Source organism: Palaemon carinicauda, chromosome 38, assembly GCF_036898095.1.
Source record: "Palaemon carinicauda isolate YSFRI2023 chromosome 38, ASM3689809v2, whole genome shotgun sequence".
Taxonomy (NCBI): Eukaryota; Metazoa; Arthropoda; class Malacostraca; order Decapoda; family Palaemonidae; genus Palaemon; species Palaemon carinicauda.
This window is the reverse complement of record NC_090762.1, coordinates 52213024-52232312: the sequence shown is the minus strand read 5'-3', so window position 1 is coordinate 52232312 and position 19289 is coordinate 52213024. Positions and strand designations below refer to the sequence as shown.

Here is a 19289-nt window from a genome sequence, read left to right as displayed (position 1 = left end):
TGTTTTTTTGTTACGTTGTCGTTATTCTTCGTTATTACTATTACTAAGTAAAGCAATCAATTTTATTAATTTTCTTATTTATTGTGTGATGTTAATTTTTAATATGTAACCTTGAGAGCGAAAGCATAGAGTGCTCGTTTCCTGTTCTACAGGTATGAGTTATCCTTTCTCTCGTTTTCTTTGAGTAAGAGAGGTGAATTTCCCGTTCTCCGTTTTTATACGATCACGGGTTATTCAGGCCTCTTCTCAGTATCAGAATTGATGATAGTACGTTTAATATTATAAACGATTTATTGATGTGGTTACTGTTAATATAGCTAACACTATTATTAGGTACGTTAGTGTATGAGTCATTAATTGGGGTCGTTTTATACCGACACCCTTAGCTCCGCCTTGAGTTATGCTTGGCTCCGCCTTGAGTTATGCTCCGCTATAATGGATACTCATTGGGTGAGAACTAGTTATCGTTCCGGAGCAGATTTTTGGAGTGCAACGGTGAAATCCGGCACTCAGACTCCGGCTGAAGCCTTTTACACACGAACCTTTGTCATGTTTGATCACAATTACACAGTTAAGGCCCCCGTTTTCATCGTATCTCCGGCTTCACTGGAGATAACTCATTCATTGAGGATAATGTTATCGTACCGGAGACGGTCACGATATCACGATGACGGGCCTTTGCTACCGGACCTCCGGTAAAAACAGAGATCAAGCAGGAGTCCAGAACCGGAGTTAACAGTGTGATATCGATGAAGTTTAGAGATTCATGCTATGTGGTTACTGGTTTTCTATTATAATTTCTTATTTTATTAAGGTGTTAGCTATTATTTCTTTATAATTATCTTTTTTACATGCTTCTTTCATATTATACAGTTATGTTATTGTTATGTGTAATTATGTGTAGCCATTTATTAAGAATTTATTATGGATTTTTGGGCTGAGGAACGAATTAAATGAATTACCATGTATTCTTATGGGAAAATTCGTTTCTACATCCGAAGTTGGTTGTGGAACGAATTAAATTCGTAGGTAGAGGTACCACTGTACTGGATTTTGAGTCTTGGCCGCAAAATCAGAGATGAAGTTGAGTGTCACTCATCGCCATCTCTCTCAATGGGTGACGTTGTAGGTCAGACCATGTAGCTCGCTGACTCTCTTTGCGTATGCCAGGGCTAAGAAGAAAACAGTCTTCAATGTCGAGTCACAGTCTGATGACTGATTAGGAGGTTTGAAAGGTACTCCTTTCAAAGAATGTAGTACATGAACTACATTCCAAGGCGGAGGTCTGATTTCCAACTAAGGACATATGCGCTTGAAACTTTGTATGCGGAGAGACCATTTCTTCGAGGAGGAAATGTTAACCCTGAGCAGTAGCCTTTCCCCACCAAGACTGAGCACAGCTTTTCCCTCCCTGAGGTACAACAAAATCTCTAATATGGTTAGGATAGTGGCTCTGAGATGAATGATACCCCGTCCATGACACCAACCACAAAAGACAGGCCACTTCCTCAGTATACGGCTTAAGATGACTCACGGAGGTATCCTGCCATCCTCCTCAGCACCTGTTGCAAAAAGCACCGCGCTGTGAGGAAATGCTGGATAACCTCCTGGTGTGAAGTCGTGGCGAACTAATCACTCGGTGGAAGATCTTCTCGTGTGGTAGTCCGACTAGCTCGAGAAGTGGAGGGAGCACCCTTGGTGCCTCTATAAGCAAATGTAGAAGGTCCAGGAATTATTCTGCCTGTTGCCACAAAGAAGCTATTTGGGCCATTGAGAAGTCTTGCAATGCCTTTTCCTTGTTCAAAAGCCTCCTTACTAGGCAGAAGGAGGGAGTGTGTAGACAGTTGTCTGTTGGAAGACTTTCTGCCAGACTGCTTGGGGACCTGATACTAGATAAAGTACAATGTAAGTCTCTGGTGGAGGGACGTCGCCAACAGCTTGACTGTTGGTGAACCCCACAGAGTAAAGACTTTTTTGGCTATTTGTTGTTTCAAAGACCATTTGAAGCTTACAATATGAGAGTTCCCGCTCAGATTGTCTGCAAGCACATTCTTCTTGCCCGAGATGAAACGGGGCTGAAAGGGATACCAAGTTGTCTTTCATTAATCTCAGGTTTCCTACAGCTAGATAGCAGAGGGGCTGTGAAAAAGTACCTCCTTGGTTGTTTATATAGCGGTATCGTCGCTCACCCTGAGTATCCTGAAAGGAGCTGATGGAATTGCTTGGGGATGTGAATGATGTCCTCATTTCCAGGAGGCTTTAGGTGGCACTGTTGCTCAAACTCGGACTAGAGCTCAGAGGCCTTGTTGTAGAACAGGTGAGCCCCCGTCTTTTGACGTATCTGTAAAAACCCTCAATTCTGTGGGAGGAGAGAGAAGGTCTACTCCTCTGAGCAGATTATTGTTGGACACACACCAGCTCAAGTCTCCCTTTTGCTTTGACCCTATTGTATTAATGATGTTCGAAGGATCTCAATGCTGAGACCAAGAGGTCTTTTGCTGTACTAACTTCTCCAGCAACCTTTGCCACAGCTAACACAACCTGCGACAGAAAACGGGGCACTGCCTGTTTTCAACTTCTTTATTTTTTCTTTGGACAGACAAATTTTGCCTAGTTTGGTATCGATCCTCCTTCCCAGATAAACCAGTTCTCCATAGGGAGGCTTGTAGGCTCTATGCGAGCATTGCAAACCAGTGTATTTTTGCCCATTACTGAAGCACAGCGAAAAGGTAGAGTGGGGTAACCATATAATGGCAATGCAAACGTAGCTAGGAGAGGATCAGCGAACACCTGTTTAAGTGTGCGCAGGTAAGGTGGCAAACATCTGTGCCAAGTCTCGCTGCAAAAGAAGACTGCGATTGTGAGTGCGTGCATGCTACCAAGGTAGTCCGCACTTGTGGTGAATGCAATACCGAAGTTTGATGTGTGGGCGAGTAGGTTTTTACAAGCTCGCTATTAGGGAAGCAACCTAGATTGCATACATGCGGAGAAGCTCGTCCACTCACCTCACTAGTGCTCAGTGAATGGGTGCACAACACTCCATCATGAGACCTGAGTCTGTGATCACATGCCAAATTGGCCTGATTCTAGGCACTCTTATATGACCAGCCTCCTGCAGGAGCTTGGCAAGTAACACTATGCGCTCCTACAGGAGAAGGCATTCACTTGTAAAAGGAAAGTAAGGCTGCTTGAGACAGGTTGTGCCAACAACCTTTCCGGGAGAAAAGTAGCCTTCCCTTCTGAACTATCAGAAATTGGGATGTACTCTGAGCTACCTGGTCAACCAACTACCCGGTAGGGTTGGAAATTTCATCTAAGAGGAACAAGGAACCTTGATTCTCAAGGGAACGATTGAGTCTCCTCGGTTGTGCCCGAGGAGCCAAGAGATTGTTTAGCAAGTACTGTAAACATCTCAAGTCGATTGCCGTTGAGTCATGCAACTGATTGCAAGGAACTATTCTGTAAGGGGATGAATTCTGTCACTAGCAGCCTTCATTCCAATGGAAGTTGGTTGTGTAGGTCCGCTTACAGATCGGTAACACTAGAGTAGCCAGTACTCTCTAGCGGATGATGGTATAGTAAAAGCGAATCTCACTAGCGATCGCTGTCAAGCAAGAGATCGGTGGCTAAAAAGATGTCGCACATAACTACTTCCAAAAGAAAAGATTGAGACGAATCTTCAATTCATTAGTCAAACTGGTAATTGAATGCACAAGTCCAGCTATAGAACAGCAATAGAGACTGCAAAATTCCTCTAGCAGGCAGTTTCTTCCAATCTTATAACAGGAATACCAAGGCGGGATGAAGAGCCATGCCCAGCCCAAATGATTCGTTGTGGCCATAACTCAGTTGGGAACACTAATCAATGGTCTCAATTGAAACCTTCTTCCTATAACAGAAATCCCTTAAAAACGACGAATACGTTTGCATTTCTCCGTTTCCGAAAATCTGGCATAAGCACCCAATGTTTCTGTACGAGGGAACAGACTTGCTTATGCAACGTTCAAGAGTCTACGTACTTCCAAATACTTATATGGATGTTAGGAAGGAACTGATTGGAATGAAAGAAGAATCTCCTTGAGGGTAGACTACCTATGTCTGGTCACAGGAAGGTAGCAGGGTTTTGCATAACCTGAGTTTACCCATGGAATACAACCATCAAATTAGAAAGGGATCTAATGATTTATTAGAACGGGGTTCCAACTGTATAATGGTACGTACAGTAGTCCTTGTTATCTCTCACAGGTATGCACCTGACCGTCTAAGAGTAACGCATGCAAGTAACGAAGTGAACTGCCTTTGTCGGCAGAAATTGCTCACTTGCCCGCAAGCGGTTATGTGCAATTGTAACTTTGACTCTCGGTAAGTGCTCGAAAAGGAGCCTGCGCATAGTGAAAACGTGTATGGGCAACCACTAGGAGCTTGTGGAGTCGCTTGCGAGAATAATGTGTGTGACAAAGCGCAACATTGTTATCCAAAGAAGTTGATCGTCGACTAGCTGTAGCATTAATATATTTGTGAGCATGTGTGAGATCAGGAAAAGTACAGGTAGCTAGCAAAACGATCAGACCTTCGTCATTGTTAGGTGTTTACTGACAGCCTTGTGGGAGGGATACGCATCCCTGTAATAGAATATTTTGTTTGTAATCGATCGTAAATGTAAGCACAAGCTGACTCTATCCCCTGGGACTAGAGGCATGAAAATAGCCTTGCAAGGGCATATTTCACTAGATTATTGTGCCCTGAAGGTGTGACGGAGTGAGGAAAGATTGCAGGGGGGTCAAAGACCGACACTGTGTGAGTACTGCGTAGAGCTCTCTGTCCCGTAAGGAAGAGAAACCCGAGATAATAACCCCGAAGAATTATGTTTCACTAGACTCGATGACTGCCGAACAACGGTGGGATATGGCAGCCGCAAGCAATCGGAGAGCATTCGTATCTGCGGCAACAACCCCGCAAGATTATGAGACTTGTTTTGCCTTGGGGGGCACAATGGTAGCATGGAGTAGCCACAAGCAGTCAGCAAGTATCCGCGTTTGCGGCAATAACCCGAGGGTTTTGCCTTGAGCGAATGCACATGAGCAACCAAAGGAGCTCGTAATAGCCCTTTATTGGGGGTGTTAGTAAGCCTCTGTAGTTGTGTGCCTCGTCAGGGAGGGGAGCTTGCCTGTATACCTCACCGTGCTTAGTGACAAAATGTAGTCTTGCATGTAAGAGTTTACTGGACTTAGTATGCAAAGAACACAAACACTAGCTAGGATCTCAAAGGAGGTTGGCAAGTCAGGACTAATAGACTAGTAGTTTGTTGAGGCGAGCGCCGCCGAACGTTGGCAAGTGTCTCGAGTGCCAGCGTCTAGCAAAATTGCAATAGGTACTATGGTGAGCAACTTCTTCAGGGATAGGTGATGGCCAGACTAGTATGTATAAAGAGCTCTAAGTATGTCTAGTTAGGAAAAATACAAATAATTTCAAATTTTTGTACTCTGTTCATGCACTATATACAAACCATTTCACTATATACAAACCATTTCACTGTTTACAGAGGAGACTCACCATCAGGTGGGTGGAAGTCCTACACCAACTGGCTGGTAATTGTCCCGGGGTGCAATGCTGTGCTTCACACGAATTGTTTAGAGAGACCCTGTCACTTCACTAACTCTCAGCATTGAGAGCCAACGTTCTGAACAATTGGTGCAATGGTGCGAGAACTAAGCATTGTGACGTTTCCTTGTAAGTGTAATCTTGGAGCCAAGCTCTGCACTTGAACTAGACATTGCCTGATTCCACCTATCTAAGAGACTGGGGACAAAACAAATATATATTGATATACATCAGGTTACACAAGGGACAATGGTACCCAACTGCAGTCCGAGGAGGTCAGCTTGCAAAGTTCCCCAGATGCTAATCTGCAAGAGAGGGAAGAGTGAAGAACGAAGAGGCCAGTTACTTGCACATTCATTCTAGAATTACTAGAGCTGAGGTGTTTCTGATACCGTTTTGTGCAGCTACCACAGGACCTATCGAGAAGGTATCTAGGTCCCTGATGGTTAGGTCTTGTGGATGGAGGGTTGTGAAGGTTGTTTGGCGCTTTTACATGCCCGCCTGTAGAACCTTCGTCACAGATTAGTTCTTTATGAACGCCAGGGATGTGCTAACACCCATGACGTCATGAGCTCTGGGTCTATGGTCAAGAGGAGTGGAGTCCGATTGTAGGGGGAGGCTTGTCCAATCACCTGTCTGATACAGCTAGAGATCGTGTTCCTAGTGATTCTCCTCTTGACTCTACCAGTACTGACGAGGAGTCTGTTGACCTGTAGATGAGCTCTTGCAGTTCATTTGAGATACTTACTAAGTGCCCTCACAGGGTATAGTAACCGCAGATCTGGGTCATCAGTTATAGAATGGAGAGACTCAATTTGGGAGGGCCAAAATCTACTATCCCCTACAAATGATTTTTGAGTCTTAGCTACAAAATCAGGGACGAAGCCGAGTGTTACCTGCCCCCATCCACCCTGAATGGGTGATATTGTAGGACAGACAATATAGCTCTCTGAATCTCTTTTCAGAGGTCAGGGCTAACAGAAAAAGTGAACTGACTTCCAATTTTGGGTAACTGTGCTCTAAACTTCTTATGACGAGAGACAATTCCGTAGAGGAGAATATGTTAACTCCTCTCAATTTAAAAGCAAGGCATAAGGGTGAGCAGTAGCTTTTCAATGCTAAAATTGAGCAGAGTTTTTCTTCCCTGAGATATAAGAAAAGCTCCACTATCACAGGGATTGTGGCACTGAGAAGAGCGATAACCCTTCCCCACACTGATCACAACAGATGGACCATTTCGCCTGGTATACAAAGAAAGACAACTCCCTGAGGTAACCTGCCATCCTCCTCGCGAATGGTTAGGAAAAGCCTCTCGTTGTGAGAAGTTGCTGGATAACCTACAAACATGAAGCCATAGCAAAGCTACTGCTTTGTGGAAGATCTTTAAATATTGTTGTCCGAGTAGATTAGGAAGCGAAGGGAGCTCCCTCACTACCTCTATGAGCAGATGCAGAAGGTTCAGGAACCAGTCGGTATGCTGCCACGTCAGAGCTATTAGGGTCATTGAGAGGTCTTGCAATACCCTTATCTTGTTCAGAAGCCTTCTTACTAGGCATGGGAGGGAACGTGTAGATTTCCCTGTTGTACCACTGCTGTTGGAAGGTGTCCTGCCAGATTGCCAGGGGATCTAATACTGGTGAGCAGTACATTAGAAGCTTCCTGTTGAGGGACGTCGCGAACAGGTCAATCATCAGCGAACCCCTCAAAGTCAAGACTTTGTTGGCTATCTGATATTTCTAGACCACTCGGAGCCAACTATCTGAGTCTTTCTACTCAGACTGTTTCCCAGAATATTCCTTTCACCAGGGATGAAACAGGCTGATAGGACTACCAAGCTACCTTCTCCCTATCTTATTATTTCCACAGCTAGATGGCCAAGGGGCTGTGAAAAAGTACCTCCTAGCCTGTTTATGTAAGCCACTACCGCGGGGTTCTCGCTCACCAGCACGATGGTGTGTCCTGAAAGAAGCTGATGGAATTGCGTGAGGGTCAGAAGACTGTTCTCATGTCTAAAGGGTTTATGTGGCAATGTCGATCGGACTCAGACCAGAGCCCGGAGCCCATGTGGTGCAACATGCGAGACCCCAACCTTCTTTTAATGCATCTGTGAAAAGCATCAATTCCGGGGGAGGAGAAAGTCTACTCCCCTGAGCAGGTTGGTGTCTGACACCCACCTGCTCAGGTCTCTCTTTTGCTCTGACCCTATCGGAACCCAAAGGCTTGGCAGGTCTTTGTGCTGAGACCAAAACATCTTCAGCTGCCACTGGAGAGAGAGTGTTTGCAGATGGCCTTTGGCTACCAGTCGCTCCAAGGAGGATAGGTACCCCAGCAACCTAGGACACTGATGTGCTGGTAGCCTATCAGTAGAACTTCAAAAGTTCAAAGTTGGAGCAAATGCTTTTTTGTTGACCAGGCAGACACGAATCTTTTTATAGTTTATTTATGACATATTTGTTTTTGATGTTGTTAATAGTTTATATATGACATGTCTGTTTTGACGTTGTTACTTATTTTAGAATGATTTATTGTTAATTTGTTCTCTTCATTTATTTATTTCCTCATTTCCTTTCCTCACTGGGCTATTTTTCCCAGTTGGAGCACCTGGGCTTATAGCATCTTTTCTTTTCCAACTAGGGTTGTAGCTTGGATAGTAATAATAATAATCTGCCTGTTTCAGTCTCTCTATTCTTTCTCTAGATGAAAAGACTTTGCCTCGTTTAGAGTATTTTAATCCCTAGATATACTAAATCTTGAGAAGGTTGCAGTGAGACTTCTTATGATTTACCACGCTCCCAAGATCTCGGCAAAACTCGAGAAGTCTGTCCCAATGGAGGAGATGAGTCTTCCCAAAGTCTGCATGAATCACCCAAACACAAAGGCATCAAAGGGCTTGTGGGTACTCCTATAGAATGAAAACCGTGAAGATGGTCTGGTGCATACACAACCCAACCTTCAACACATGACTGACTGCAAGAATCTTTTTGAAGGTAAGGGTGAGACATAGCCACTGACTTTGAGAGTTCCAGTCCTAGCTGGTACTAAATCAACTCACAAAATCTGAAAGAGATCATGAGCTAGATACTTCTTTCTTAGTTTTGCCTGTGCTAGGTAAGAGTTGTTGACACTCAGTTCTGAGGTGTCAAGTCTTCTTCAGATAGCAAGTCCGAGCCTTCATGGGACACAAAAGCATCTCTTCATGCCACTTACCGCTTAAGGTAAGGATCGGGTCGAACATGTTTAGAGTTTGGCCATTTGCTCTATTACCAAACTAAGGCGTTCCTATCACCTCTGATTATATCATACTATGACAGAAAGAACATGTAACTTGCCTAAAATCTTCACCAATGCTAAGGCAGCATAGACAGTCTTGAGAGTCAGAACCTTGACTGCAGCCTTCTCAAAGGCTCAGATGTCAAGTACTGAGATCAGTAAGACAGTTTGAAGCTATTCACAAGCATAAGCAACTCCTATGAGAAGGAGAGCTCTATCCCCTTCTGTCAAAAGACCATGCTCAAATCAGTGATGGCTTTGACAATAGTGGGCGAGATCTTTTCTCGGCAAAGAAGATGAGGAAATCCACAATCTCGTCTAGAGATGATTCGACTGGAGAAGAATCCCTTCTACAACATAAATTTTAAAACATGGCTCACTTTCCCTGGGGGAGTGAGGGCCAAGGAGTTATTATGGGATCTCAACAAGGCAAAACTGGATACCTTTCAGCATAAGGCCAACTGGGAGCAATCAGGGTTAACCCAAGTCCTGGCATAATTCCCCCACGGTAGATTAGCAGATGGAATAGGGTTGAATGGGGGAAGGACATAATCATCCATGTGATCGTATGAGTGCTGAAAGGCGATTTTAAATATGATCCATGAGATTGTACCGGGAGAGAAAACATGGGGAGCTTCCTCTTTAGCTGTGTATAATTAATAGGTCAATCTAAAACCCCACAAACCAGAGGCCTCTCCGTTACGCTGGAATGTAGGGACCACTCTAACCCTACAACCCTCACTTGGTGAATAATTATGCCTGCAAGTTAATTCCTCTTATCCGGAGTGTATTTAGCTGACTACTCTACAGCATGGAAAGCCATCCAAAAATGCATCCACATTCTTGGAAGACTTGCAGAGCAAGAAAGGTTGCTAGCCTTAGGACATCAAAAAATAGATGCTGCTTCTTCTGACCACACATCTAAATAGATGTGTGGCTCTCCACTCTTTCAACACATCTGAACACAGTACCTTGTCAGAAGGCGGAGAGTTGAGTGGGACTATTGTGAAGGTCCCTTGTTCAGCCAATAGGCAAGATCAACCAAAGCCTCCCGTCCTGCTGGCACGAGGAATGAAGATCCCATGAGACTGACCAGTGATTCTTCAAACAGTATTAAAGAGATCTCTTGCAAAGGTGCTTACTTAAGGAATGGATTTCTCCAGTGAGGAAAGGTGGCAGAGAAGATTCTGTGTCGAGGTGGTAGTTCTGTGCTTAGATAGAATGGATAAATCACTTCCTTGCTATTGTCTAGCTGACAGACTCTAGCTGCTGTTGTATTTACCAGCATGTCAAAGTCCTTCAACCTCATTTTGGGTAAGAGATTCAATTTTTCCTTCATCACAATCTTCAGATCCAGACAAAAGAGAAAAGTCGAACTTGATCCTGTAGCAACTGCCACAGGAAGGAGGCCAGGACCAGCCACTCGAGAGATACATCGACAAATGAACATCTGAATGTAAACCTCAGGAGCTGTACCCAAGTCTTGAACTAGTATATTGTACTGTAGCGGGAGAAAGGAAGTACTTTCAATAGGACTGATGCACTAGTGCTAAAAGCATGAAGTCTTCCTTTCAGATGGAACTCAACACAGTTCACACTGTTTCCATCGTGAACTTCGTTTGACTACAAACTCATTCCGTGGCAAGAGGTTGGTGATGGAATCTACCCTTCAGCTGTCTTTTACCCCAGGAAGAGTCTACTGTAGAACACTTGAGATTCATCATGAACAATTTTGAGTATGTCTGCAAGGCTAGGATTCTTGGTATGTTGGAAGAACAGATAAGTAATCTGTTGGAAAAAGAGTATGGAGGAGCAGAGGGCTGGAAAGGGTAATAAGTAACCGTCCTGAAGGATTCATACTACCCTAGGCTCAGCCATATGGCTCTACTGGTTTGACTAAAGGCATGGCAAGTATTCCCCTACCTTCTGACATATGCAACATGACAAGCAATCCCTTACTCTCAGACGTATGAAAGGTAGGGTGAACGCTGGCAACAGTGAAGTCGTCTTCTTTCCTTCTTCCACTGCCCTACTGCCTGGAAGAATCAGGTTAGGTAGCTTGAAAGAGCTACCTTAAGTTGTGAGTGGTCCTATCTTGGTCTAGGAAAGGCCAAGAGGCCTTCCGTGCCAAATCCTATACCAGTGAGTTCTTAAGTGACAGAGCTACATCTGAGCTAAATTGTTTGAGAATGAGGAGATCAAGGCAGCCCCAGGCCGCCTTCTCTGAAGTGAAGTGCCGCTCAATGACCGACGCCCCTCATAAAGATGGATCCCAGGTAGCCCCCCTCCGACCGTTACACACACAAACATGTGCACAGGGGTCAATAAGAAATACTCTTATTCAGGATTGTCTGCTTCAATTGGCATCAATCCAAGATCTGCTCTGCTGTCTTAAGAGGGCAGAAGAATTCAAAGTAACCTTTCACCCAACCAGGGAAGAGAGTACATCAGGTTACTCTGTCAATTCATAAATCCCAAAAAATACAAGTGTTGTGTCCCAAGGACAGAACTGACAATGTAATCTGTGACTAAAGATGGCCCAGGATGCCCGATAAGCCCAACAACAGCAGGGCAAGGATCCCTGGCACTGAGCGTGACAAACATAGAAGCAGGAATCTAATATACTGGTAGAAAGGGAGACTGAAAATTCCACAACACCTTCATCCAAAAGTGCACGGGGCCGTAAAATCCTGTCTCCCTGGCTACTGGGATGGCTGGGGAACCCTATCTATGACTCCGATTGACTGCAATGAGATGTGACACAGGGTCATAGCCTCAGCCCTGAACAATGGCTAACCAGGGACCTGAAACCCAGATCTGTACCACAGTTCCACCTGGCTACCATGGTAGTTTGGGGACCTGAACAATGACCCCAGAAGGCCGTGGAAAGGGGGCCATGACACTGGATCAGAGCACTGGGCCAATGGGGCTAAACACGGAGCCGACAACAATCTAATAGTAGCCGGGGCCATGACAGGGGTCACTGCTCTGGTTCCATGCATTAGCCTTGGGGGGACAAACACAGAGCCAAACAAACCTGTCCCACATGTAAACCAGGATAGCCAGGGACCCTAGACGTGGAACTGTGACCTCGCCAAGGGGTGCCCAAACACAAGGCCGACACCAGTCTATCCGACCCCCAGGGTACCTGGGGACATGAGTCGCAGCCCAGTGGGTCAGGCTCAGGGCCGTGACACAGGGCCATGGCTTCGGGCACGTGCATCACATGTCCCGCTTAGCTAACAAAGTAATCAGACACCTGATCCCTGGCTCTCTCCCTCCCAACCTACACTCAGCACACAGGAATGAATTTGAAGAAACATACCCCTAGCAAGAAGCACAGTGTGGATCTCCAGGAGCTAGTTTAACATAAAACCAGATGTAAGGTCCATTCTTCTCTGTACAAGTGTTTTGCTTCACATAACAATCAACAGCCAGCATTCACTTCCTAAAAGAAAAAGAAAAAGAAAACTTTGATCAACAGCCCATCAGTATATTCTTACCTAATGCAGCTGAAAATATACAGTAAGTGAACACATTTTGACAGGTAGGGAGGCAGGGGTCCTCACCCTTGCTGTACCTGTCATTTATCTGCTCATTAAAAAACGATTCAATGGCCGTCCAGCTCGTGCTGAAAACATAACTAAAGGACAATAGTTTGTATTTCGCATAGAAACAAACTTTTGTTGTCCTTGAGATCAATAACAATTCACTATGAAGGTAATCAGTAACAAAATATGTTACACTTTCTTATTTACATACAGTATTCTAAAAGCCAATAATAATTACTGTACTCTAACATATTTAAAAATAATTTAATTTCTGAAGAATGTCTATCAACCAGGTCTTTCAAATCTGTTACAGTACTGAGTTTTAATGGACCATTCCATACTTATTAAAATCACATAATGAATTATATCCACTTCTTTCTTAAGGAGTTTTCATATAGTCCTTTGATGACCATATGCACCATCTATTCCCTTCTTTATGTATAAAGGAAAGCTTCTTAAAAACTGTACTCACCTTTACTCAAACTCCTATATGGCTTATGACTGATTAACCAAATGACTCCTATCCCAATCACGGAAATGAAGCACAATTTAGTCATTTGGAGGTTTATTGATTTTATAGTACGAACAAGAAATAATAAACTGGAAACTAACGATACCTGTTATCACATGTTGAGAATCTGCAGAAAAGGCAACATCCCAAACCCATCTTTGATTGGTATCACGGAGTTCTGTCATCTGCTGGAAATCCGCAGTTTTCCAGATTCGGGCTGTATGATCAGCAGATGTAGTTATCATCATCCTATAAAATAGAAGAGTGACAGTATTAAGAACAAGAAAAGAACACTATATATATATATATATATATATATATATACATATATACATATACATATATATACATACATATATATATACATATATATACATACATACATATATATATACATATATATATATATATATATATATATATATATATATACATATATATATATATACATATATATATATACATACATATATATATACATATATATATATATATATATATATGTATATATATATATATATATACACAGTATATATATATATATATATATATAAAAAATAACTTATATTTTCCCAAGCAGTATACAAACCTGAGTCTTTTAAAATACGGATATGTCTTCAGCAGAGCTGGAATGGTTCCTGAACTCATTAACAAGGTAGTTAACAATAGGTGAAGAGTGACGGCGAGTTGACAAAAACTTTAGACCTGGGAGTGGTGATTGAGATGTGAACTTCAACTTTAAAGAATTTAGGTTTGTATAGCCAGAAAAAGTAAAATTTATATTTTTTAGCCTTTAAAATAGGAAGACTCACTGGTGGGAGGAAATCCCCCAGAACTTAACTGGTTGGTACTTTTTCTTCCATGGAATATGCCAGTTTCTCTGGTCCCATACGGAATATTGATATTCATAATATTATCAGCTAATTTGCAACCCAAACTGGAAAATAAAATTACTTGAAGCCCAAGGGCTCCAATAAGAAAAGCAGCCAAGAGTAGAAAAAAGAAGTAAAGAATAAACGATAAAATAGAAATACCAAAAAATATGATACTCAGATAAAACAATTTTGAAAAAACATTTATCATAGCACTATGAAAAGAAACTAGAGAACAAGCTTTCTAAAAAAGCAATGGCATCATGTTCCAACTTCTAAAGCTCCACACTGAATCTACTATTTCATTGGGAAGATCATTCCACAATTTGATCAGTCAGAAGGAAACTTCTACATTAATGAGTGGTATTGAGCCTCATGAAAAAATGCATAACTGTTAGAATTCAGTACATATCCAGCACCATACAACGGATAGTATAATTTGGGAAGTATCTGAATTTTCAATCATTCTGCGTGTACTGACTCACGGTAACTTTTAAGCTGGTCGGAGTATTAAATCTGTTGTGTATTGATAATGGGAATAGATTTATATAATTTGGGCTTACAGTCCAGCATTAGTGTCGAAGAGACTATTACTGGCTTCTAATTGTTCACTCCATGACATAACGTTTGTGGGCACATTATACTGGAAGTGTAGGTTTTAAGTTCTGCAATCTGCTGAAGTTTATCATCATTAGTTACCTCTAACATACAAAGTATAGCTTTCTTATATCTATTGTTACATAAATAAGCCCATCATAGGGATAAGCAGGCTTATAGGGTCTGGTATGTACTTGGTAAATTAGGAAATTTTCCTTCTCTGAAGAGGAGATAGTCTAATAGAAAGACTCACTGCTGCCATATCTATCACTACGGCCAGGTTCTTCATGCTCTGTTTAAGCAAGAGACTTGACTGTTACTAATTCATTATAAAACCCAAGATTGTAACAAAAGAGAGTGAACCGTCTCAATCCTAAGGCAACTGCCTCTCGAAAGAACCAGGATCAGCCAGTCGTTGAGATGCCACAAAAGAGATATCACGTTTGAAATGACTCGGGTTGAGATCTTAGTGAATACTTATGTAAACACCTGGGAGCAATACAGAGTTCAAAGAAAAGGGGTTTAAACTAGTACAATACTGGACACTACTCCACCGAGAATGAAGCCGAGGTACTTTCTGAAGGACTGATCAACGGGTAATGAACTCTAGAATTTATTTAGCATTCCGTTTCAAGGATTAGTCACAATTGTTAAGTTTCAAATATGAAAAAACTTATCTACTGGCTCTCATTTGCTGAGGGAAACATAACTTGCCAATACAGAATGGAGTTTCCCTTAGGTTCGGCTTATAATTCCTTCCCAAATCCTACATATTCATTCTTTAGAACTGTAATTTCTGGGTCCCCCACCATCTTGGGGGTTACTACCATTAGTACTTGGATGTCATTGCAGTGTCACATTGCAGTCCCACTTATTCATTCATTCTTTAGAATTGGGATCTCTGGGTTCCCCTCTATCTTAGGTGTTGGTGTCATTAGTATTTGCATGTCATTGAAGTGTCACATTGCAGCCCCACATATTCATTAATTCTTTAGAACTGTGATTTCTGGGTCCCCCTCTATCTTAGGAGTTAGTGTCATTAGTACTTGGATGTCATTGCAGAGTCTTTTTAGCTCATCTCTGTACTCATTATTTAACCTTTGCTATACCTCCATTCTGTTTTGATGTCCAACTACAGTACTTAACTTTTATGTCACATTGCAACTGCTAGTTACCACCTAGTTGCATGTGTGCTTAATGACTTGCAACCCTCTAGTGTCAGGTTTTAGGTACCATGTTCGTAAATCTAAATCTGTCTTTGAACATAGGGTTATCTGAGACTTTCCAAGTGTACACTTTCCAATATGGATGGTACCAATCTTCATTTGGCATTACTAGATCTGAGAAACACACCAAATGCTCCCCATAAATTCTCCCCAAGCACAAAAGCTGAGGTCTTGGTGAAATTTTTGTTTCACAGATTGTTCCTTGTGCTTTAGTGAATGCTGAAATAGCAACCAGGAAATGAAAGCAAAAAAATATTACGACACTTATGCTATGGCTCTTCCTCGATTCAGCATAGGTCAAACTGTTAAAAGTCCAACAATCATCTGGGCCTCATTAGAAACTAACAATCATCTGGGCCTCATTAGAAACTAGCTATCTTGCCTAGAACAATATTAAACCATTTGTATGTCACTGACTCTCGGAGACAGACTCTGCAAAGAAATAGCACCCATATCTGATTACATAACTACCATTTCAGACTTTCCACACCCGTGACAAGTGTTCTTACACCCCTCTTTGACCCGCACCCTAAGCCAGTTGAGTCTGCAGCAACAGTATCTACCCCAATTGCTGTTTCCTCTAGAGAACTTCCAAGTAAGTAGCTATCAATCCTGTGACATTGTCCTCAGAACCAAAGGCCCTCACTCAATTAAATTTGAGTGCAACATCGGACAGGAGCTTTGTTAACCTAGGATGCAACAGAAGTGATAGGATGTTAAAGCCTCCAGTACCTTTAGAATAACTATGAATTCCAAACTAAAATTAAGTGCAAACAAATGTATCATAATGGACTGTAATTGTGTATTAAAAAATGGCAGTTGTTATGCATATTAGAAATCAGAGTGCCCCTGTATCACATGATAGATGGAGCCCAACCAGAAGAGTTGTAATAAGAAATGCAGTGTCAAACATCTGCCATTGCAGTTGGCTTGGTACTCATAATAATTTGGGTTATTCCACATAAATCCATAGGGCAAGTGAATAATCTAATTCAAAGATGGCACAAAATTATTTCAACTTAGTAAGATTCATTTTGAAGAATGCCACTATCCAAGGATGCATTTGAATTACAGTATTCTAATCTATTACCATCATCTTTATTATTCCATAAAATCTGCAACTTAATAAAGAAGAGTTTCAGAGATATTAATATAACAGTGATGGGGATGGTTATTTTTTATCTGGATTTAGTTAATTACCCTCTTTGCAAATTAACCAGCCTCTTCATTTATCTTTATGCACACACTGGCAGTGATCTAACTAATTTCATCATTATATTAACTTTATATAATTCATGTAATTAAAGCTTTACTAGTTGTTCCTGAAACTTCAATAGCATCTCTAGAATAACACAAGATTTAAACATTTCTGTGGAGATACTTTTTTGTTATATTAAATGCTGAATTAATTGCACAATTCAGTCCTGCTTAGTATAGAGAATCAAATAACTTGTGATATGGAAGAAAAACCTACTCCTGTTGGTAATATGGAACAATCAATTAAAAATTATGTATGTAGCATATATGTTTATGTCTTATATATTCCAATGTATGTTATTCATAATGACCACGAGTATATGCAGAGCTCTTACCTCCTACCTTATCCAAGGAGTTCACACTTTCTTTAGGTTTTGCTGTTTTGAGCAACCATGGCCATTTTGGTCCAATTCATACTAATTTTGATGCAACAATGCAATCTACACTAAATTTTACAACAAACCCAATTCTGAACTTCTGAGGAAAAAAGTGAACAAAGTAGAAAGTAATAAATTGGGTACTACTGTGTTGCAAGATAATGAATTGCTATACTCACGTGGAATCAGGGCTGAATTTCACCTTGAGAGCATATGTGTTATGGGCAACTATGGATCGAGCAGGTGTAAGAGTGATAGGAGTATCTCCTGTTCCTCCAGAAAGTCGCCATACATAAACTTTTCCTTTATTGTTAACAGCTGCCATGTAAGTTCCTTCAGGATCAATAGCGATGCTTTGTATGCTAGCCTCTGGTTCTGGAATCTGAATGGTAAATTGGGATGATTCATAATATGTAACTTAACCTCTTCAACACAAATTCCTATACTGTATATCATGCGTGGTGCAAGACTTGATACATATTTGAGAAAGTACTTCAGGTCCAAGGAAATGTATTTTTGCAAGAAATACTAGTTAGAATAAAATTAAACATTCAAATAAACCGTTAATAAATGATTCTAACATACTAAATCCTATCTTAGGCTATGGCATAAAATACACATGCACTTGAAAGTATTAAAGAAATTAAATAAAAAGTAATGGTGAAAATAAACACTGAAGTTATCATCTAATTACCAACAATTAAACCAATTGCATTTTTAGGTAGTTATAAGACTGTCCAGCATTAGTAACTAGTGAACATTGAAAGCTGCAGTATTGCTACTGGGAGTCTTTTTGTACTACTTTTTAGTAGTTTATAAATCCTCTTCATGTATTTCATGCAAGACCCTTTTTATGAAGTTTCCTCCTGTACAAATAGCTGTGCATGTCCCTGATATTATGATAAGAAGGGGGAAAGGGTGGAAATTTATCAAACACAAAATAAACAATGACTGGAAATAAATATTTCCAAGCACATGCTTTACAGTTTCAAACAAAATGCTGCTATTAGAACAAATTCGGAAACAATTTATATTTTTCTTCACTAAACAAACCTGGAGCTCTTTACAGTGGAGATGCATTTTGGCAAAAGCTGAAACTAGCTGTTGAGTTTTTTGCGAGGTGGAACTATCTTCCGCTAGTTAATGGAGGGGGAGTGGGGGTAGACCAACCAACCTGCTCACACCTTTACTAGTAACAGACTGTCCTTTTGCAATTGCGGCAGGACTTCCGGGGGAAAGGTGATGGCAAGACCGGTACTGTATGTGTAAAAAGCTCCACATTTGTATAGGTAGGAAAAATACAATTATTTCCAAATTTGTCATTTTTTTTCGGCACTATATACTAACTGTTCCGCTCTTTATAATGGAGATCTCCGTGTAACTGCCCCGGGGTGTTACTCTGTGCTTTGTGCGAGCTGTTTAGAGGCACACTGTCACCTCATTAACTCTGAGAGTTAAGGCCCAGATTCAACAGCCGAGTTAACGGCCTGGACAATTGGTGCTAGGTGTAAAAATTTAGCAATGTGACTTGACCAGGTAAGTGTAAAAATTAGAGCTAAACTCCATACTTAACCAAGGCATTGCCCAACTCTCACTTAGAGATCAGGGACATAACAAATATATACAGTACATATAAATCGGGTTACACAAAGGACAATGGTACCCACCTGTAGTTTGGAGTTGGGAGGTCAGCTTGCAGAGTTCCTTGGATGCTGAAACCCCAAGAAAGGGGAGAATGAAATAAGAAGTGGCCAGTCATTCGCACATTCATTCTTGTCTTACTTGCGGGTAATTTCTGTCCACAACCAACTGCTACTTGTCCTACAAGGGAGCCGAGGTGTTATCGGCCACATCTTGTGCAGCCACCACAGGTCCTAAGGTAAAATTATCCAAACTCCTGAGGGTTATGTCTTACAAGTAAGGGGCGGTGAACGTCGTTTGCCCTTTCAGCCCGCCTGCTTGTAGTACCTGCATCACAGAGTATTTCTTTTTTAACACCATGGATGTGCTGAACATCCCTGATGTCA

The 19289-nt window shown here is 41.6% G+C and overlaps 1 protein-coding gene across 1 annotated transcript in view; it reads right to left on the bottom strand.

Annotated features, from left to right (window-relative positions):
- Window positions 1–19289, bottom strand: part of LOC137630626 (target of rapamycin complex subunit lst8-like) — a 158663-nt gene that overhangs the window by 86720 nt on the left and 52654 nt on the right. The window contains exons 4-5 of the mRNA XM_068362232.1: window positions 17442–17644; window positions 13040–13182 (exon numbers count right to left, since the gene is read on the bottom strand). Coding sequence (XP_068218333.1) covers window positions 13040–13182; window positions 17442–17644 — 346 coding nt within the window. The remainder of the gene's footprint in view (window positions 1–13039; window positions 13183–17441; window positions 17645–19289) is intronic.